We start from the raw sequence: 22,496 nt of genomic DNA, 5'->3' as shown, positions 1-22,496 counted from the left end.
AATTGCAGTAATTGGAAATCCAAAACAACACAATGGCCTCTACGGGGAATCTGAAACCTGTGTGAACATAACTGCATGCACTAAACACAAAACAAGACAATCTTCCACTATCTACTATAGGAAGAAAATTGCCTGATAAGGCACAAAAACCTGAAAAGGATTCTGAGGAAAACTGAAGATCAGTAGGGAATCTTTAATATGTTCAATTATTGTTACTTTGAAGTATTCACTGGAAAAGATTATAGTCATTGCTCAACCATTAGAACAATAATGACCTCTTGCACCGATCATAGGCTGGGAAATTTGATTTGTATGAGTCCTCTCATGAACTGTGGTACAGTTTACGAGTCTGATAAGAAAGGAAGATGCAACCATATTTAGTACAATTAATTCATCGTGCATCAACCTGACTTGAAAATATAATCACTCTTCCTTCACCATTGGATCAAAATGCTTGAACTCCCTAACCAACAATACTATGGGAGTACCTACATCATATGAACTGCTGTGGTTCAAGGAGATGGCTCACCACCAACTTTTAAATGTTATTTGCCAGCAACATCCACATCTCACGAACAAATAAAATTTTTGTAACATGCATGACCATTGTCAATTGACGCAAAATAATACACTCTGATTTGTGTTGCTGTTGTCAAGCTTTATTGTTTATTTAATACACCAATAAACACAAACTAATGCTTGCCAATGTGTATTAGAATTTCTTTGATTTAGGTAACTTATTTATTTCCAGTTACTGTGTACATAATCCAAAAGAAGCCTACAAAAAAATTAGAAGTTTCAGTGTCAATAAAGCAACATTGTAGAAAATGTTATTGCGTGAATGGTTAACTCAAAGGAAATACATTTTTAGTTATCGGTTCATTTGTTCATGTTAATTTGATTCAGAAGTACTTATTTAATTCAACATAAATGACATTATTTACATTGTTTACCTAAAGTTTTTATGTGATATGCAGAGTTCTAACATACCCAACTGATAAATAAATGTACATGACAGATACAAGTGCTATTGTCTGAAGACATATCCAAGAAACAGTTTGTTGCTACTGCACCATCTGTACCATAACAGCTTTCCAAGCCTTGTCTTTGTCAAAGTCCTTTTTAGCGGCTTTGGGTATCTAGATAAGAAATAGTCATTTCAACTCAGTTGAAAGAATAATTAATTAGTAAAACAAAGAAATTAATAAGATGACTGCAATGCTTAACTTATAATATCAGTAAATTTGGGGAAATAATTAATTGGTTTCAGCTCATGAAGTAAAACAAGGTACGTTTTTAATTAATAGCAATGTTAGAAAATAAAATTACCAGTCAACATTTCACCCAAAAAGTGCAGGAAAGAAACCGTGACAGAATATTTAGGTGAGACAAGCTCTAGTATGGTTTTTCACTCTGGTATTTACCAGTCTGTGATTTTCCTTCATAGGCAGGCAAGTGGAGAAGTAGAAAACCCTGGTGCTAGTTTATTGAGTTTTTGATTGTGCATTTTTATACTTGCCTCAACTGTCTTGCAGTTCTCCTTTTGGAGGTCTGACATATTCCATGTTGAATCATAATATTTAATTTGAAGCTTGTAGCCCATGCAGTGGATGACTGTGGCAAGTGAGAGACTGGACTGGACCAGCAACAAAAGCATCAGAACAAACACCAGTATATCATAAGACTGCTGAAATAACAACATTGGAGAAAGTTACATTTCAAGGAAATTTTATTTCTGGGAATTTATGCTTCAAAACCAGCAATTATTTTTCAGGTTGAAATGGAATATAATGGGTAAATGCTAATGATAAGCATCACTTAACTCTGGAGAAATGTGAACTGAATGGTCCTACCCTTAAGAACGGACCATATACCTCTGTGATTTCCCTATTAGAATCCCAAAAGCAGAAACAATTTTAAACCCCTTTGAATAATGTGCAAGATGAGCTTTATATTTTTTCAAAGTAACTCTCTTCTTAATGAGTACTTATGCTACTATATAGAAAGGAATCCAGTATGTGTTGAGTTAACTGATCTTAGCTGGGGTAGTAGTAGGACAGCAGTAGTAGGGCAACACCTGATCTTGGTGCCTTTGGATTAGAGAGATATACACTGGCCAGGATTTTTGGTCCCAGTTACTGTTAAATGATCCATATGTACCTGTGAACATCAAATGCGAATATCATTTGGCTTGTCTGTGATTTCAGCCCTCAAATAGCTTGCTGATACTTACGATGAAAGCTGACCTTGATAAAGTACCAGAGGGCAACCAATGCACGTGTAACTAATGCCCAAAATAAGATTCAACCCCTTTAACAAAGGAGGGGAGATAATTATTGAGAACAAAAGACTTTAAATGTTCACTTCTGCCTTAGAAACGTGCACATTACCCCAGCCGATTCATAACATCACAGCAAACTCTAGAGACAGTAATTCGTCTTTCCATCCTTTTAAGTGGAGTATTGCTAGTGAGTTACTCGTAGGGGAAGAAAGAGACAACAGAAAAGAGGAACCAAAACAGGATGACCAGTAAGTCACCTATGGAATGAAAAATGAGACTATCATATAATCACAGTGAAGCTGTTTTAAGTATCAACCTTTACTTCCCACGTCCCATGGTAAATATAGGCAACATCAATTCATTCTTTTCACAAGCCAGGGCATGGATCCAAAGCATTATACCTCCATTATAGTACAACAAAATTACCCATTTCCATTTCTTATCTAAGCATATAGCCTGAACAAGAGAACTACGTATTACCAAATAATTAGCGAGGATGTTTCAATCTCATGTCCACCAAGGGCTTAATTAAGAAGGCCAAAATGAATTTAGTCTCATACTATAACCAAGCCTTTCAATCAATGGGCTTTTGGTTATTTTGAAAAGCTGAGTCCAGATGTAAAAATCTAGTATCATAACATTGTCCAGAGTCCTTCCTTTGGACATGTTATATCATGCTATTGTAAAACTTTGCTGTGGTCTACGTCAAGTTTACAATTATGTTTACTTCCAAATCTGATACTCTAATGATTAGTATAGATCTTAAATACAGATACAATGGCAAATGGCAGGAGAAACTGTACTTAAAGGAGCAGCAATATTTAAGTGCACTAAAAGGGGTAGCAATATCTAAATATTTTGTTTGCATCTAATATCAATATGGTAATAACTCATAACAGGTACAGTATTAGTTTGCCTGTATTATATTTAGCATAGTCCTTAATATTTATAGATGTGGTTTGGAATGAATTGCACTAATAAATCATCAGAGAAAATGAAGTGTTTTTCTTAGCTGGTATACTTACACGCAAACTTGTTGAACTCAGTCGAAAGATGTTAATGAACTTCATAATGCTGAAGGATAGGTATCCAGTGGCTGTAAATAGCATTGGAGTTGTGACACTGCTTATGGCAATTAGGACCTCAATCTAAATATCAACAATGAAAAAAAACTTGTACATAATTAGAGGATGACATACATTTTTTATGTGAAACTATTCACAGGATAAAAATCCAATATCCAACCCATATGCTGAGAAGTTATGTGTGGAATATAATATATTTGTGGTATAGACCATCACACTGCAATTGTGATTTATCTTTCACAGGTACATCAAATGATCAAAAGCTTCAGAACTTGAATTCTCAAGGCAGAATATGACTGTTGAGACTCATGAGATTAGCATTGTCCCATTTACAATAGGAAGTATTGTGGAAAATATTAGAATAATAATTCTGTAAACAGCCAGATCTAATAATATTACAAAGACTATTAACAATTACTCTTTTAAAAATCAAACCATGAAGCTTTAACCACTCCTTTTGTTAATTTTATTTATTTCAATGATTCTTTTTACCAGTGAATGATATCATCAAGGTACACTGATTTCAAAGAGTTCAACAGTCTGAAATAAGCTGGCCTATGCATGCAATGTTTAAATAGCTTAACTGAAGTGCACTCTGAGACAATGACTCCTGTTAACTGAGTATCTCACTCTGAGTTCAGGTTACACTTTAAATTCAATCTTCTCGATTGTATCACAAGTACTCACGGTTTCAATAGATTTTTCTTGAAATCAATAAAAACAGGCAATATTTTTTGAAGGCTATGAATATTAATCATATTTCTTTTCAATTATCTGACTTTTAAAGACATTATACTAATGCTTGATTTCCTCTTAATTAAGGATGATCTGAGATGATTGCTTCTTTACTAATTAATAGTTCCTGCCATTTAGAAAACAAATTCCATTTCTGACTCATAGCAAATCTTCAAACAAGAGCAATGCTACCTATTCCTCAATTGTATAGCAAAAGAACCTTAGAACCAAACTAACAGACGTGTCAGGAATTGAGTCCTGGAATTATTCAGTGTGTGATGAGAATATGGATTTAGATACTACGGGAGTAGTTGACCTGGTCAACAGGATCCCCGACCAGGTCAAACAACCCCCTTCTCCACCAACCCCACCAGCCTTTCCTGGTCTCCTTTAATCAATAACGTGAAGGCTGGCATTAGCATTGCAAAGGCCTGATCTTGCACCACATTTCATCAGTGAGCTGCCTATTACCCTTTGCAGCTTGCTGTCTCAATGGTAATGAGGCCCAAGGCCCAATATCGTGACCACCTCAGGCCTCACCATGCAGACCTAGGAATTGCTCTGAAATCTCTAGGCCCACACTGTTGACTCCTAGACCTTGGCTCCCAACTTATGTTACTGGACAATCACAATAGCATGCAATGCATTACAACAGACAAAATGCTTTGACCCCCAAAGATGATCTCATTATAAAACTGAAGGATATTGAATAGCAGAAATGTAACACATTAGTGAACTACATACCAAGAACTTGCTGGGATATTCCGCTGCCACGTGGCTAGCAATAGCACCAGGAAAACACTGGAAGAAGAAACAATCATTAAGAGAGTTGTGTTAAATCCTATTTAAAATCTCCTGAAAACACAAGTTCAGAAAAGCTGTGCTTTATCTCATTTTGCCCATTTATCTCATTTTAAAAGAGACCAATTAGTAAAAATGATCATAGTTATTGAAAGAAGTTGAACTTCCTCACACAAAGCAGATGTTGATTTCATGGGTGGAGATTGAGAGAAGGGAGGAGTTGAGGTGAGAATGCTTTTCCTGCAAGGAATTCACTTCATGGAGCTGATCTTTCACTTCAATGAAGTATATAAATCCTTGTTCTGAAAGGCCTTTTTTTTTTGATCAGAGGAGGCATTAGTAAACTTTGAGTAACTGAAGAAATACCTTGCCATCACAGATATACAAACCAGGTCATGAGATGGGTGAAGATCTTATGGGCGGCAGGGGTGGGGCTGTAAAATGTGGCAAGCCATTCAAAAATCCATTGACTTTGGTGAGACAGAAAATCCCAACAGAGGAAGGGGCCAAAACATTCTGCCCTATATGTGGAAGTTGATTCCTTCAAGAGGCAAGAAATCTCATCAATGGTAGTTGCTTTCATTGGATATAATGTGAAATAGCAGATAAAACATTTTTTAAGTTAAGTAAAGCTTCCTCATTGCATCAATCAATATATAGATGGGAGTACAAGAAAATAATGCAAGAATTGATTGTGGGTCTCTGATGGAGCTTGGAGCATTGCTGTAGTGAAACGACTACCATCCTGGGCTGTCAGGCCAAGGTGATACCAAGATGTTTTGGGAAAACATAAAGCCCAAGTGATGGCTACAATAAAAGCGGACTTTGACTTTCTCTGTGCCACACTGCTGGGAACAATACAATACACCCTGGTAGTCAGTTGGCTAACTTTTAGATAATAGGGACACTCAGAGTTTCATTCCCAATAAAAACAACTATTCAAAAGAACTTGTGTAGTTTGGTGTATCTAGGTGAAAATGCAGAGGAGACTCCAGGTTGTGCACAAGTATAAAACCTCATCACACCACTTTTCAGTCAGCACTTTTGTAAAGCAATGCACTTTACATCGGAATGATGATCTTCATATTAATCCAATATTTTACCTCCAGTTCCCTCCAGTTTAAAATGTATGCCAGGCAATCCCTGCACTGAGTCGATCTTACATAATTGTGTCCACCTCAAATGAATGTTACACTGAGACTAATTTGAAAGAAGTGTAAACTCTTTAAATTGTCATCCTGTTATCTCAATTACCACAACATATGAATTATGTATTTTGTCTTAATTGAGTTAATAGAGTAATTGTTGATGCAAAGATAAGCAAATATAAATATCTAAATTAACCCATTCAGTAGAAAAAAAATTGATCAAATTCAGATTGAATTGTTAAAATCTTACATTTTTATGAGCTGGATTTAAAATAAAAGCTTTGCTTGTTCAAAATAAATTCCAAGTTTCACAATACTGTTTAGTTAATTATGACAATGCAAAATTCATACAAACCATTATTAAATTTTATATTAACTTACTGCAGCCAAAATCCAAAAGAATGTCACAGATAGGTAAGGTCCAGGAACCAGAGCACCCATATTCAGAGCAATAATTCCACCAAAAACTGCACAAATTGCCACAATCACTTCAACTACCTGCAGACATTCAAAGAAAAGGTGACAGACATAGTTTTCATAGTTAATGCATGATTTCACCAGATATTGGTCATTCAAGCAGTCTTTAAAGAGTACCATATAATTTCACCAAGCTAGCTGTAATAGTTGCAATAGAAGAAATGCTGCTAAAGGCTGAAAGCTTTGAACGTTATTAATATGTCACTGAAGTTTATTAACAGCAACTGAATTTATCATCATGTTTTACATCAATCACACACTGGTTTAGAGAGCACCTTATTACATTTATACAAGCTAATCAGCTAGCGGCAGAGATCAGCAATGATCCAATATTTTACCTAAATATTCCCTCCAATTAAAAAAGGATGTCAGACAATTCCTGTGCTGAGTTCACCCAACATAAATGTATTCACCTCAGATGAGTTTCATGCTGAGACCAATTTGAAAGAAGTAAAGTGTAAATTCTTTAAATGGTTATCCTACCAGCTCAATTCCCACAGCATATGAATAGATGCATGAGAGAAATATTAATCTATAAATAGATAATCAAAATATTAAAAATTCTTATGGAGGCGGTGCAGTTGTGACTTAAATAGGGCAGTTCCATTCATACTACAAATGTAACCATTGTTCTCAGATCAAGGCAGCTGTATACAAAGGATATCAATAGATATGAGAGGTTTTAGATTTTCAGAAGGTGCAAAGCATTGGACTCAAGTTAAATATAACTTAGAATTTTGTGGTGTCACTTTTTAAAAAGTGAAAATCAAGGAAGAGAAATGACCAACATGAGCAGGACATAGGTTTTTCAATTTCTGCTCCCACGGAGTAATCTACAGTGGGCCACATCCTAACATACGGGGGGGATTTTAAAATGTGGGAGTGGGTGGAATTGATTGTGGGTGGGCAGTTCAATGACCCAAAGGTGTGTCAGGAAGCTGACTAAAACTGCTGACTGCCGGATTTTACTCAGACAGAACAAGGAGCAGGTGGCCAAGATGCTCACAGGAGGCAGACTGGTATTTTAAATGTGTTAATGAAGCTTCGCAGGTTTAACTGTGGCCAGCCCCAGGTCTCAGGAACCCCATCAGCTGCACCAAGACAAGGACAGCCAGGAGTGCTTCCAACCGGACACCCCAGCCACCACCACCACCACCTCCGACCCCTCGCAAAGATGCCCCGCTGTCAGAATCGCCCCTCTTACAGACCAACCCCACTCTGTGATTAGAGCAACCCCCAGGTGTATTTCCACACACTATAGGCACAACTCCCACTGCCACCACACCTCCCTCCTCCCAAAGATCATGAAGTGAAAATCTTTCCCATACTTTATTCAACTAGCATTAGTATAAAAAGACTTTGAAAATACCCTCTGCACTGGTTGAAATAACTTTGGACAAAGGCCATCATGAAACAAATACAGCTTTTCCAGCCCCAGCCCTGCCTGTTCCTCTGCTCTCTGCAAAGCCTTGCATATCTCAAGCTGGACAGTCATCAGGCAACATCTTTCCAGGCTACTGCGGATGCTGGAAATCCAAAACAAAAACAGAATTACCTGGAAAAACTCAGCAGGTCTGGCAGCATCGGTGGAGAAAAAAAGAGTTGACGTTTCGAGTCCAACATGACCCTTCAACAGAACTGAAGTATAGTTAGGAGAGGGGTGAAATATAAGCTGGTTTAAGGCGGGGGGCGGGGGGGGGTAGAAGTTGAGGGTGGGGTGGTTGTGGGGACAAGCAAGCAGTGATAGGAGCAGATAATCAAAAGATGTCACAGACAAAAGGATCGAAGAGGTGTTGAAGGTGGTGATATTATCTAAGAAAAGTGCTAATTAAGAATGGATGGCAGGATAAAGCGGGTTTTAGTAAACACCTTGTCAAACACCAGGAGAGAAATGGAAAGCAATGAAGGTGAACAGGGCAGAAGAGACAGGCGGAAATCCTGTCAGAAAACAGAGCAATACTTCTTCAAGGAAGGCATTTCTTGAAGAGAAGTGGCAGTCAATTAAACACAGAGATAAAAACAAAAAGCTACTGCGGATGCTGGAAATCCAAAACAAAAACAGAATTACCTGGAAAAACTCAGCAGGTCTGGCAGCATCGGTGGAGAAGAAAAGAGTTGACGTTTCGAGTCCAACATGACCCTTCAACAGAACTGAAGTATAGTTAGGAGAGGGGTGAAATATAAGCTGGTTTAAGGTGGGGGTTGGGGGGAGAGAAGTTGAGGGTGGGGTGGTTATACCAGCTTATATTTCACCCCTCTCCTAACTATACTTCAGTTCTGTTGAAGGGTCATGTTGGACTCGAAACGTCAACTCTTTTCTTCTCCACCGATGCTGCCAGACCTGCTGAGTTTTTCCAGGTAATTCTGTTTTTGTTTTGGATTTCCAGCATCCGCAGTAGCTTTTTGTTTTTATCTCTGTGTTTAATTGACTGCCACTTCTCTTCAAGAAATGCCTTCCTTGAAGAAGTATTGCTCTGTTCTCCGACAGGATTTCCGCCTGTCTCTTCTGCCCTGTTCACCTTCATTGCTTTCCATTTCTCTCCTGGTGTTTGACAAGGTGTTTATTAAAACCCACTTTATCCTGCCATTCATTCTTAATTAGCACTTTTCTTAGATAATATCACCACCTTCAACACCTCTTTGATCCTTTTGTCTGTGACATCTTTTGATTATCTGCTCCTATCACTGCTTGCTTGTCCCCACAACCACCCCACCCTCAACTTCTCTCCCCCCGCCCCCCGCCTTAAACCAGCTTATATTTCACCCCTCTCCTAACTATACTTCAGTTCTGTTGAAGGGTCATGTTGGACTCGAAACGTCAACTCTTTTCTTCTCCACCGATGCTGCCAGACCTGCTGAGTTTTTCCAGGTAATTCTGTTTTTGTTTTACATCTTTCCAGGCTTCTGTCATTGAAACTTTGACAGTGCAACCAGAAAGCAGACAACTGCCGATTGCACTTTTAATTATCTCACAGCAACAAGGAAAAACTCAATCTCGATCCTGTGCTTCCTCATTTACTGTGGCTCAGTTGGTACCATTTTCACCTCTGAATCAGAACGATATAGGTTCAAGTCCCACTCTGCAGGCTTGAGCACAAAATCTAGGTTGACAATTCGGTGGAGTAATGGGGAGGTGCTGCTCCGTCAGAAGTGATGTTATTCAGATGGGAATTTAATCTGCCACCCTGTCTGCCCTGTCAAGTGAACATAAAAAATTCCATGGCCGGAATTTTCCAGCCTCTCACGCCGGCAGGATCTCATGGTCCCGCCGGCTCGTCAGTTCCGCCACGGGGAAACCCGCTGTGGGGGGGCCGGAAGATTCTGGCCCATGTCTCTATTTAAGAACAGCAAAGGTAATTTTGGCCAAGCTTAAGAGGATTCCTGATACAACCTTAAAAATTAGACTAGATATTACCAATATGAAGAAACTGAATGGAATTTAATCCAGGCGACAGGGATCTCACCCACTGGCTGAAGAGCCTGGGGGAGCCCCAGGTCATCACCTGTAGTAAAGTCCAAATCTATTAAGTGCCAGATAGCTAGCAGCAGATCTTCCCCAGGATGAAGGATCGCAGGGACAGAAGTCCCGCTTACTGAGAGCTGGGCGGCCAGTCAGAGGCCATAAGCTCTTCATTGCCATTAGCTCCACTGGGGAAGCAGTGATAGCTGGCAGTAATACATTCACCAGTGAATCAGCGAGGGACCAGGGCACAGGTGACTGAGGGCAGGATGGGGGTCGCGGGGTGGGCGTCACTGGCTGGGGGGTGCAGGGGATCAACAGAAAGGGCAAGGGTTGATTCCCAGCCAGCCCCCTACTTCCCAATGCTGGATCCTCTGATCAGGCACTGAGTGTCTTTGAATGAAGGACCCAGCCTGGGAGCCTGTAAGCAAACCCAACAGGATTTGCCTTTCATGCTCCCTGCTTGCTAACTGCCCCATTCACCGCTGGTTGAATACCTGCGATGGTGGGATGAGGCCCTTGAATAGGCATTACTTGCCCTCTTAAGGATCTCAATTGGTAGCAGGATGGGAAGGCCATCCACAAGTCTTCCCAGTCTGGACTGAATTGGAGCAGAGGTGGGGAGGCAGCGGGCGTCCCATCCGCCACCATCCTACCTGATTAAATGCACCCCACCTTCAAACTGGCCTCAGGGGAGGGCATTAAATTGCGCCCACCTGTGATTGTGTCCAGGATAAGTGGCCATAAATATAAGATAGGCACCAACATATCAGAGGAGAAGCTTTATGCGGAGTGTAAACACCAATCTGGACCTGTTGAACTGAATGACCAATTTCTGTGATGTAGATTCTATGTAATACAATGGTTTAGGGAAATCAAAAGCAGTAGTAAACACTAGTATACGTGTGTATGTAAATAATTCCTTTCAAGTGTCATTGACAGAAGCCTGGGAACATGTTATCTGCCTACTCTCATCTTCAGATGTAAACTCAAATCTTTCCTTATCTTGCCTCTTTTCCCCATCTACTAATAACAGGAATGACAGCACACTCTCCTGTTACATCTATTTGCACGTAGTTCTGCTAAGAACTAGTACCACCCTATATGACAAAAATAAATAAAAAACATTTGAGGGAAATATTTGGCTGATGCTTCATCAATGATTATTTACAAGGTTATATTTTTCAGATAACTCCTCCTCCTTCAGGTACCATGCCCTAAGAGGGCATTGGCAACCATAGACTCCCATTGGATTGATTGTACAGTTGTTTGCCATTGCCTTCTGCAGCATGGCTAACCAGGAAACCCTCCTGCTCTTTACTGCCTACCATCAGGCATATTGGAAGGATTTACAGGCTGATAATCAACCTGTTTGGCCATATTATGCACATATCTCCCATAGCCATCAGAACCATCAAGTCCTGAAGTGAGACTTGAACCCAGAGCTTGTGGCACTACCACTGTACCAGATGACTTCCCTCCAATTAATTGCTATAAGCGAAGCAATCAATGCTAAACATTATAGATCTTAAGCAATAGTTACTTACTGAATAGGACTTCAGAGTACGAGATGGGAATTTTATGTGGCACAATAAAGCTGTTTCATCATATGACAGGACCTACAGATACATTTTATAAAAGATAAATCAGCCTAAAATAAAACACGAGGTATTTACATCAAAAGAGAAAATCTTGAAGACTCAGAAACTTCACATCCATTACTCTAGTGCAAAGTAGCATCTTTATCCTCCATATCTGTGTATACAGCATGTATATATGTACAAAAATAAGAAAACAGCTGTTAATATCTTTAAAATATAACATGTAAGTTAATTGCTCATGAAGCTGCTTCAATTCTGAATTTTAATATTGAATAATAAAAAGACTAGACATGGTTTACATTAGCTGCATCAACTTAACAAATGTGTTTTCATTCAGTGTGTTCTGATTCTTAAATTAAAAGTCACTACTACATCTTTAATAATCTCAAGTTTGGCAACTGGAATACTTACTTTCTTTCTCTTACAGCATTCAGTGTCAGATCTTGCTGATAGGATAACTTTAGTTGCCATGAGTATTTCCAGAAGTACAAGTAAAACAAGATTAAAGTTTATCTGTGAAAGAAAAAAAATTGTAAAATATATATGAATTTGATGAGCCAGTTTAAATATCAACGTTTGGTTTTTAGCCTAAGTACATAGCAAAGAAAGAATCCTTACTTAACTGATAAAAGTCTTAATTTTTCAAATGATTTGCATCCTCCATATGCTCTAGGAATGTAACCTACAGGTTCTGGGCCACATGCTGTACACACATACAAGTAATAATATCGCAAATTGCCAGTTACATATCTATCCTATTTCCCTGCTTTACCTGAAGCTGAATTTAATTTAACCAAATAACTTTACATCACTAACACTCCAAAAGTGATAATCTTGCTATAATAAAGGGGCAGTTTTGTGTGTAGGTTCCATATTATTCTAAGAATGAAGAGCTACCAGGCAGACAAATCTAATATTCTTCATTTGGCATTCTTCACCAAACTAGTAAGCATTAGGAGGAATGATGCTCTAACACAACAGTGACACTACCATTGTGTCATGATTAATCTGTCAAAGGTGATGGTGTGTGCTTCATGATTGCGACAGCAGCAGCCTTCAGTAAATGTGAATATTACTACATCTGGCAACATTGCAATATCAACATCATCAATCGAATCTGACTGAGAAATGCCCAGGGAGCTGCAATATGAACAAGAGTAGACCATTCTGCCCCTTGGGTGGACTGGTCTTTAACCTGCCCCTTGATCTTATTTCCTGAAAAGCGGGGTCAACCAGCTATGCGGCAATCAAATGCTTAATCACCAGTTTGCTCTGGGTCTTCATACCAATGGAAATTAATTACTGCCAGGTTTCCTAAATTGTTCTTCAATAGAAGTATTTTATAAAATATATTTTCTTAGTGCTTGCTTAGCATCAGCACAGCAGAAGAAATTGTGCCAGTCCTGATTTGCATGGTAACAGACAAAATTTGGAACAACAGCTTCTTGGCTTAAGTGAAACTGGGAAGCAACCTTAAGTAAAATCTCTGAATGAATCCTAAAGACTATTCTGCCAGAATCTCAAATTAACTACAAATAGCATACAACAAGAGCCTGTGGTCTGCTGCCTTTGCAAGTTAAAACTAATGCTAGCCACAGTCTAGCTTCCCACCTAGCAAACTTAAAATGTGAAATGGGGAGCAAGTGCTATAGAAGCCGAGCTCTCTGAGTGGGGCACACAGTGCATCTGGCCATGTCTGGTATGGTGCCCCATGCTGGGAAGGGTTTTTGCTCAGGCCTTTGCCGAAAGCCTGCCAAATGACCAGATCATGAAATCAAGCAACTGAACCAACTGATTTGACACAGCTTGTAAATCTTGTGTCAAGTCAGCTGGTACAGTTGTGTGATAAGTTGCTGAATTTAGCAGGCAATGTATGCACAGAGGGAGGGCAGAGGAATTGCTGAACTGTCCAAACAAAGGTTGCAACAGATATGGGAGCTGTAATAGTAGTACCTCTGGGCCTGCATTATGTCAGGGAGGTGGAGCAGAGGCTGTGGAAAAGGGAAGCTATGCATAATGCCCTTTGCCAAATTGGAACTGGATTCCTCCATGCTCCTTGACAGTGACAGGAGGCTGTTTGGCAGGCCAGTCAATGAATGCAGCATCTCTATGTGCATCCTCATCAGTATTCTCCTGCATATCGCTCCATCAAAGTACTCATCTGAGTCGCCTGTACCAGAACTCGTCTATGGGATCTGCACGGCACACAAACCATCCTTTCCCCCGGCCTAGCTGCAGCCCACTTTCGACCAGTGACTCACCAAATACAAATCTACACTGGCCCACTAATACCTGCAATCCCACATCTACATACAGACTTGCAGCTATCTCCTTTTGGAAGGGGGTCAGCACATGAGGAGGTTCAGTTCCCAAACTTACCTCCAAAAAGGGTTGATGACACAAACAAGACATACGAATGTCTGACTGAGCCTAATGCTGGATGCTTCCCTGATTCCGATATGTTCGGAGTTCACTGGGAATGCATGGAAGAAGGCATGCCTGGGCGATCAACAGCCAGCCCATACCTACATCATATCGAGAGATATACTGTCGTACCTACTTGACAATGATCATGGGGAACTGTTTTTTAAATTTTCTATTCTAACCATTAATATAATTTCTGCCTATGTCCATGAAACTGGTCACCAGATATTTCAATGTCATATGCTGCAAGAATAACTGCAGCATATATTTAGCACAGTCTGTATTAGTGATGGGACTGGTCAGTTGTGGCCTGACCACTGCATCCTCCACCATTTTGCCACCAGACACATCTTAAGCTCAGAAGGTGATTGCTTTTTCTGTCTATAAATCAAGACGCATCTACCTAGACAGTTCTGAAGAGATCCACTTTCACTACCCATGCTTCACAGAAAGATGTCACCTTTTCAAGTCAAATCTTCAACATCACTGTTTCACAACACAGAGAGCTCTGCCACTGGCTGGCAAGGTGACCACAGTCTGAGCTTCTATACTGCAGTATATATGTGGTACTATCAGTTAGTGTCCATTTCATAACCCAACACAAGGAGGCAAGGAGGACCAACTGCATCCCCAGGCAATCTGCCATCCACCACACTTCTTTCTCCCACTGAGAAATTAGATAGTTACAACAATATGCAAGCTAATGGAAGACATACACTAGAATCTCTCAAAAATAGGACAGACTGGGATAAGCGATACTGAACTTAAAAAAATTGCAAGCATCCCACAATATTATGAAGAATAAGAATGACTTCATTTCAACTGTGCCCTGAATGCAACACAGTAATGGATTAATACTCATGGGAAAGGCAGTGGGATTTTTTGTTAATCTTGGCTAATGCTACATCTGTTGCTTACGAATCAGAGCGCTGGCACGTCAGTGCAGTCCTGATGGAGCTTTACACTGTCAGAGGGGCCAGTGAGTCAGAACATTTCTTCCTCATCTGTTCCCATAACCTTTGGGCATAGAAGATGGCATTGACCAACTTGGCCATCTCTGCTCAGGCATTTCTAACAGTGCTCCTGAATAGAGGATTCTCCTCAGCTTCCCAGTGGAGAACCCTCAGCATCTCTAGGTAAGCACACCCAGAGGATCACTTCTGCTCCTGAGCCTCCTTGTATCCATTTCAACAGCTACTACCAAGACTAAACTTGTGACTGTTTACTTTTGCTTTAATTAAGAGTAACTTTGAAAAACTACTAACACAGGATGTAAACAGCAAGCTCTTTGTATCTTTGAAAGCTCTTTGAGAATTTGTGCAAGGAGAGCATGATTATTGAAGTGAGCCCACCCCCAAATATCACGCATCAGCTTTCTGCACTGCTTGTGCATGTTGCAATCCTGCTCATACTGCAATAGGACTACATATGTAATTATAAACTGTTTAGATCCTTCCTGGAGTTTCCTATTAATCATTTGCTTTTTATCAAGACATCCAGGAACTTTGTGTCAAATTTGCACTAATGAATTTGATTGTGGTCTGTACAAGTGTCAACTATCTTGTGTCAGTATTTTACTGTATAGTACGAGTGTAGTTCTGTAAAACCTGTGTTTCAAGTAGTAAAATGTACATGCACACGAAAATAGTGGGGAAACAAATTACCTTGAGCTACCGCAGCTAGTAATTGTCCTACCAGCTGAAAATAGATTTTGTGAGCACAAGAAGCTCAGTGTGTGAACTGAATTAACTCAAACAATGGAAACAAATATATGCAGTTAGAGCAGTGAACCTTGATTGAAACAGCCCTTTAGCACAGTTTATACCGACTGGTGGTCAACTGCATAGACACTGAAACAGGGCTTAGTGTTGTTGATTTTTAGGGCAGCTTTGTATGTGATATGAGAAGCTACTAAAACTACACACTTTATTGAGGATGCCCTTATTGTGTGTTGCAGATATGTGTTATGTCACATACTTTTCAAATCTTCACGAAGAACTGTTTTTTGAGAAGGATACATTTGGTTTAAATTTAACCTGAAATATTACATCAAACTTTCTAAAAAGAAATAAGGTGGAATTGTTGTCATTATAAATAAATATATAACAAATACTGTTCTAAACAGAGATGCCAACCTGCAATCAGCACACAGACAAATGAGAGTAAATGGACTTTGAACAGACAGGGCTTTAATTTGTTAACCACGTCTACCATTTTGATTTCCCGTTATAGCGTTTAAAGTTTTGTTGATTCAATTGGGCAGATGGAATCTGCTACAACACAGAAAGAATAATTGAATGTTTTATTGGGCAGAGCTTTCCCACTGTCGGGGGTAAAGTTGAACAGCGGGCGCACGGAGACGCGCCTCCGATCGGCACCCCCGATCGGAGGTGCACCGCCATTTTACGTGGGCGGGCCAATTAAGGCCCGCCCAGCATGACGTCCACACAGAAGCACTATGCGCTCCCTTTGCAGGCGGGGTGGAATCCCTAAACCGAGAGTGCGCTCTTTCGCGCATGCGCACTAAAGAGTACGCTCATCTTCCTGAGGCTAAGCGCTGCCTCAGGGAGATCGGCTCTCCAATAAAAAATGTTAAAAATGGAGAAAAATAAATTCCAACATGTCCCCTCATGTGACACTGTCACATGAGTTGGGACATGTCCATCACTTCTAAATTCAGTTTAACTACATTATTTAAAACCTACATGAAACCTCATCCTGCCCTTAGATGAGGTTTCATGCGTTTTATAATGCCCGTCGGGGTCCTTGCCTGCCCGCCAACCTTAAGGTTGGACGGGCAGGTCCATTAAATACTTCAATGACTTTGCCAAAGGCCTCAATTGGCCATTGACAGGTCGGCGGGCGCACAGCTGATTTTGCTGAGCCCCCGCCTTCCTGAAAATTTAAATGGGGCGGGGTGACGTCGGGAGTTCCGCCCAACATCATCCCGCGCCATTTTACGCGTCGGCGAGCGGGCCCCGCCCCCGCTCACTGACCGGGAAATCCTAGCCATTGTATATTACAGTGTTTGTAACATTAGACCACAGTAACAATAAAATATGAGCTTAGGCATTGGTTATACAGGAATTAAATACATCTGCAAAAGTCACATCACTATCAGTATATCTCATTGATAGGTATACATCCAATTTTAATATTTGAATTGTATCATCCATAACACCTATTGTTACTCAAAGTATCAGATAAGCCGGAATTTTCAGATCCGGCCAGTGGTGGGCATCAATGCGGGCGGGACAGGGAAATTTGGCGAGCAGCCAGAAGTCAATTGATTTTTGGCCCCTCTCCAAATTTTCCCATCATGCTGCAACAATGCCCGCCTCTGGTGGGACCAGAAAATCCTGTCCGTAGAATTGTGAAATAATACAGCACAGAAGGAGGCCTTTCAGGCCATCATACCAATGTTGGCTCTTTGATATAGATATCCAATTAGTCCCGGTCCCCCACTCTTTCCTCACAGCCCTGTCCTTGTCTTCGCTTCAAGTATTTATTCAATTCTCTTTTGAATGTTACTATTGAATCTGTTTCCACCACCCTTTCAGACAGTGCATTCCAGATTACAGCAAATGTTTCCTTATTAGGTAAAGAAGTTTAATTAATTTTCAATAAAATGGTATTTTACTTTGGTACTTAGTCTCTTGTTATACTTGACTGCAGTTTAATGTTATGAGGGAACTTATTGACCCATATGTATATGATGGTAATGGAAATCTGAGGTAATTGCTGCACATGCAAGGACAGTTCCATAAGCTGAGGGCAATGGTGGTATTTCATGGAGGCCTGTCACCTCACCTTGCCCCACGATTGTGGAGTAGTGGCCCGCAATCTATCAGTAACCAATTGTCTGTCTCTCTAATGGAGATAGATACCTGTGGTCCTTTGTGGGTTATGGCTAATTACTTGGTCTGCTTTATATCTTTCAAAAGCAGATTATTTGTTTTATTAAATTAATTAAATGAAAAGAGTGGGGACCAAGATGTTACAAAAAAGTGGCCAAAAACATAACTAATTAATAGCTCCATTGTTTATAAGATTGCATTCTACCTGGATATGCAAACAAGATTTGGGTGCAGTCTGTGCTGTTTTGTTTTTGAGTATGTTTCACATGTTTCAGAATATTCAATATTGTATTTTGCATTGTAAATAAATTTGTTATAATCCCCCAGGCCTTTAACTCAGTCTCTGTCGTAGGTACTGGGATCTCGTTTCTGATAAATGCACCTTCCATTTTATTAAATTTAGTATTAGCGGATCTGCCTTGGCGCTGCTCATGGTGAGTCAGAGGAGTTATTCCTTTGCCCGTCTGTCAACTTGACATTTCTGTTTCCCTCTATCTTTCTATCTCCTCTTTAACTTTCTAGTATCTCATCTTCTGCTCCTCGCTCTGGTCTTGAGGTTTTGTTGAAACATACTTATGTTTCACTCCTCATTGAGCCAGGTGCCATTGTTATTTATAAATGATTTTGATTGGACAGAAAATGTTTTAAAAGTAAAAGTGGAGTAAAACTGGTGTAACACAGCTAGAAAGTAGAGACACATTGGTGACTACAGGTATGTGTTGCAAATCATCAGAAAGATGGAAGGGAACAGCTTCCACCCACTCTGTCTTCATTACAGTGCAACATTAGTCCTCTCACTGGGAGTCAGATGTTGTGGGATCAAACCCTATTCAAAAGTTAAGCTTATAATCCAAGCTGGCACTTCAATGCAGTATTAAAGAAGTGCTGCACTGGCTGAAGGTAACATCTTTTGGATGAGCCATTAAACGAAGGCCTCATCTGCCCTCTCAGGTTGGCACAAATGCCTCATGGTATTATTTGAAGAAGGAGGAGCTCTCCCAGCCAACATTTATCCTTTAATCAACACCATTAAAACAGATTATCTAAGCATTTGTTTCAATGCTGTTTGTGGGACCTTGGTGTGCTCAATTTTCCCACATCACAATAGTGACTACTCTTCAAAAATACTTCTTTGGCTGTGAAACAATTTAGGATGCCCTAAAAACATGAAAGGAACTTTATAAATATGAGGGCTTTCTTTCTTGTTAGTCCAGAATATTTTATCATGTAAAACATTTAAAAGCGTTATTTGCAACATTTACTTAATTTAGGGGAAGAGAGGGTGAAGAGGTGGACAAGGGTAAATTTTAGAGCTTGTGCTACAGTTTGTAGGAATAACAAATGTTGTTTATAAATAAACCTGCTCTTAAACTCCTAACTGAAAAAATAAACTGTCCTTTCACAATGGACCTCGGAGAATATGATTGGAGAATTTAATACTAAATTGTTAAATTACATATGGAGACAGGTTTTTTTTGGTTATTGCCTAGCATTAGTAAATTGTTTACTATCAATTTCATTACTAGATATTAAAGTAAGTATACATATACAATGACTGTATATATACCCAAAATAAAATATTCCAGGTGTTAACTATAGATCATTTAATAGTAAGACCCCAGAAACAATTTTCTCTTGTGATCATCACCAAGGAAACACAAAACTTGGACAAATGCATAATGAATCTATTACATACAAAAATGTCAGAGAGCGTATATTATATATAGTCAAACACACAGGAGTATAGAATCAAATCTGAAAAAGAATGTCATGAACCTTAGTTAGTTAATATCTTTCAACCTCTGATGAGATAGCATTGTCTAATCATTTTCACAAGCCAATGATTTTCCTAGCTTTTTTATAAATAAAAATTTCCATTAATGAGCGATGCATGTAATAACATGAAGTAAAGATAAGCTTACATTTAATGCAGCTGGATTGAGGACTAGCTTGCACCCATACCAAATCATACAAGTTGTCGTGATAGCAAACGTTGAGATAAACAGAAGCTGGAAGTGTGGCATCTAAAGAAAATAATTCTTTTTAAATTCTGCAATTGTATTCCTTAAGCAATACAAAAATATAAATGGTAAAATGTAATTCATAATGATGTACCTACTGCATTAACTCTTCTTTTAGCTATAGCAAAACTCACAACCGCTGCAGGAATACACTGCGAGGAAAAAAACAATTTAAAAAACTTGAACAGAATAACTATTTTGTCAACATTTTATTGTGATGTTATATTTGGAAAATAATCCAATCATTTATTTGTATTATTCTGTTAAAACATGTTCATTATTTAGAAGAGTAAAACTTTTTATGCTTTCTCTCTCTCTCTCTCTCTTTTTCTCTCTTTGCCAGCTGAAAAGATTGTTTGGAACAGCCTTAACCCAGTTCCTGAATAGTCACGATCCTAAAAGTAGGAGAAATTGGCAGTCTCACTCAGAGATGCCTTAAGGATAGCAGGAGCAGGACGTGAAGAAATTCACAACTAACTCTTTTTTTTTGAAGGCGGAGAGAAGGGATGATGTGCGGCAGAAAAGAATAAACTTTACTCTGAATTTAGCCCATATTCATCCAATCAGGGACGATTTGCCACCAATACCAGATAAGAAAGATTGAAAAAATGTTTCATTTCCCAGAATTAGCATTCATTACCTTGTTTAGCATAAAAAATGCTTTCATACTAAAATCAATATCTAGAATAATAATGGTAAATACAAGGTGCAATTTTTAATTTCAACAAATAAATTATTTCAAAAAACACCAATTAATGAAATTTGGTCAAATATGTCGAGAAGTCAAAATGCAAATTTACAAAAAGTCTATTTAATAATTTTTCATATAAAGTTAAAAAAAACATAACTGTATAAATTGTATTATCAACTTCACAGGATTAAAATAACAAAGCTAAAAACAATCACAATGAAAATGTCCTTACTGAACCAGCTGCACAACGCAAGTAGTCCATTTCATCAGGAAATACATTTCCCAGATAAACTGAAAAGCCAACAACTATCAGGAGGCAACTCTGTAACACAATTTTTTAAAAATGTATTTTTCCATTAAGCAGTAGCACCTTATTGCAACACTGAAATCCTTCTGAAACACATTGATAATATATACTGTGCTAATAAAGAAATATATAACACCTTGTGACAGGCTGTAACTCATTGCCCTCAAAATCTAAGTTAAAAAAAAACAAATTTTACAAAATTTATGTTACAAAAGGTTATGCTGCATTAAGACTTATTTCCACATTTATGAATTGTTAGTTGCTTTATTGTGAATATTAGTTTCTAATCTACTATTCTTTCATGTTGCTTCAAGCAACATAGCCTTCATAAATTACTTATAAACTGCAGTTACACTTCCCAACTTCTCTTGGTAAAACATACATAAAACGTCAAACACACAGATGAGCATTACTTTGGCGTTTGTAAACCCTTTGAGGTTTGTTTACATTTTTTTAAAAAAACTTGGTACATTTACCCCAATCATCAGACTGTAGATCCATCCCCTGTGATGAAAACAAGTATGAAATTTTCTATCTAGCTGAAGTTCACTGGATGTAAAGTCCAAGGTGTAATTTCCATTATTCTGTTTTCCCCGTTCCAATGTAGACATTTCATCATAGCTAAACTCTTCTTTGTAATTATCTTCCTTGGTCATTTTCCTTTTTGTTACAACAGAAAGATGTTAGTAATAGATATATGACAGTTTCTCATGAGAAAATAAATAATTGTTTTGAAGGAAAACTCACTACAGTTCTGATGAGCAAAAATGCAAGTGATAGCAGACTTGGTATTGTGCAGCGGGGCACTGTACTCATGCAAAAAGCTCCAGAAGATTTTACAGTGCAGTGAGCTTCCTTTGAAAAGTTTGCTCATCAACTTTAGCTTAGGGCATAATCCATTCAAGTCCCGAACAAAGCCGCAGCTAAGAAACAGTGAATTAAAGCCAGAGGAGTGGAGCGCATCCTGAATTTAAATGAGCAGAAAAGGTTAGAGCAAGACCTCCACGAAACACATTCTACCCAACATTTTCTAAACCTTGGGAATACATAACTTTAATGTAGAAGGAAACCATATGAAGAAAGACGTCAGTTTAGCTATGTTATATGTCTTCATAATTTAAATGTGGCTATGCTGCCTGAGGAACATGAATACAGTTGCTTTTCTCTGTGTTTTGGCTACAAAATGGTCACTCATGCAAAGCACATCTTTGTTGAACACTATGGTGATTAATACCCATAAAGAGAAAGACAAAAGCATGGATTACTTGGGAATTTTTCACCATTTAGGAAATGTTCCCTTGAATGTTGTTCTGATAGAAAAGTACGTTTTGTATCTTTTTTTTCTTTATTTTCTTTTTTATCATCTCCTAAGAAATGTCTTCACTTACGTAAGTAAAGGTCTTTCATTGGAACATTTAGTGCTTTGAGAAAATAATTTTGAAGAATTGAAATTCTAATAATTGCTTCTTTTCCAAGCACTTCTTGGAAACTTGGCCCAAATTACAGGAATACTTGAGACAAATTATATACATTTTGAGGCACAATAGCTGCTGACTGCTGACTATTGGATCTACTTCTGAGAAAAAAATGGATGGAGAATGTCACAGC

At 38.8% G+C, this 22,496-nt stretch overlaps 1 protein-coding gene across 3 annotated transcripts; it reads right to left on the bottom strand.

Moving 5' to 3' along the window:
- Positions 1-640: 640 nt before the first annotated feature.
- mlc1 (modulator of VRAC current 1) lies at positions 641-21,988 on the bottom strand. 3 transcript variants are annotated; one of them, XM_078553317.1, is made up of 12 exons: positions 21,636-21,988; positions 21,365-21,548; positions 20,814-20,903; positions 19,989-20,042; positions 19,792-19,893; positions 12,000-12,101; positions 11,535-11,606; positions 6,432-6,548; positions 4,846-4,902; positions 3,307-3,429; positions 1,520-1,687; positions 641-1,139 (listed from the first exon to the last, which is right to left on the bottom strand). In XM_078553317.1, exons 2-12 carry the CDS (start codon positions 21,542-21,544, stop codon positions 1,065-1,067), a joined length of 1,140 nt encoding a protein of 379 aa, XP_078409443.1. In that variant the 5' UTR covers positions 21,545-21,548; positions 21,636-21,988; the 3' UTR covers positions 641-1,064. The 3 variants fall into 3 exon arrangements, with proteins under 3 accessions (XP_078409443.1, XP_078409445.1, XP_078409444.1); XM_078553318.1 differs by having other exon boundaries at positions 652-1,139; positions 1,520-1,684; XM_078553319.1 differs by lacking the exon at positions 19,792-19,893.
- Positions 21,989-22,496: the final 508 nt, after the last annotated feature.

This window comes from Cetorhinus maximus, chromosome 12 (genome assembly GCF_964194155.1).
Source record: "Cetorhinus maximus chromosome 12, sCetMax3.hap1.1, whole genome shotgun sequence".
Taxonomy (NCBI): domain Eukaryota; kingdom Metazoa; phylum Chordata; class Chondrichthyes; order Lamniformes; family Cetorhinidae; genus Cetorhinus; species Cetorhinus maximus.
This window is presented reverse-complemented; position numbering and strand designations above follow the sequence as displayed.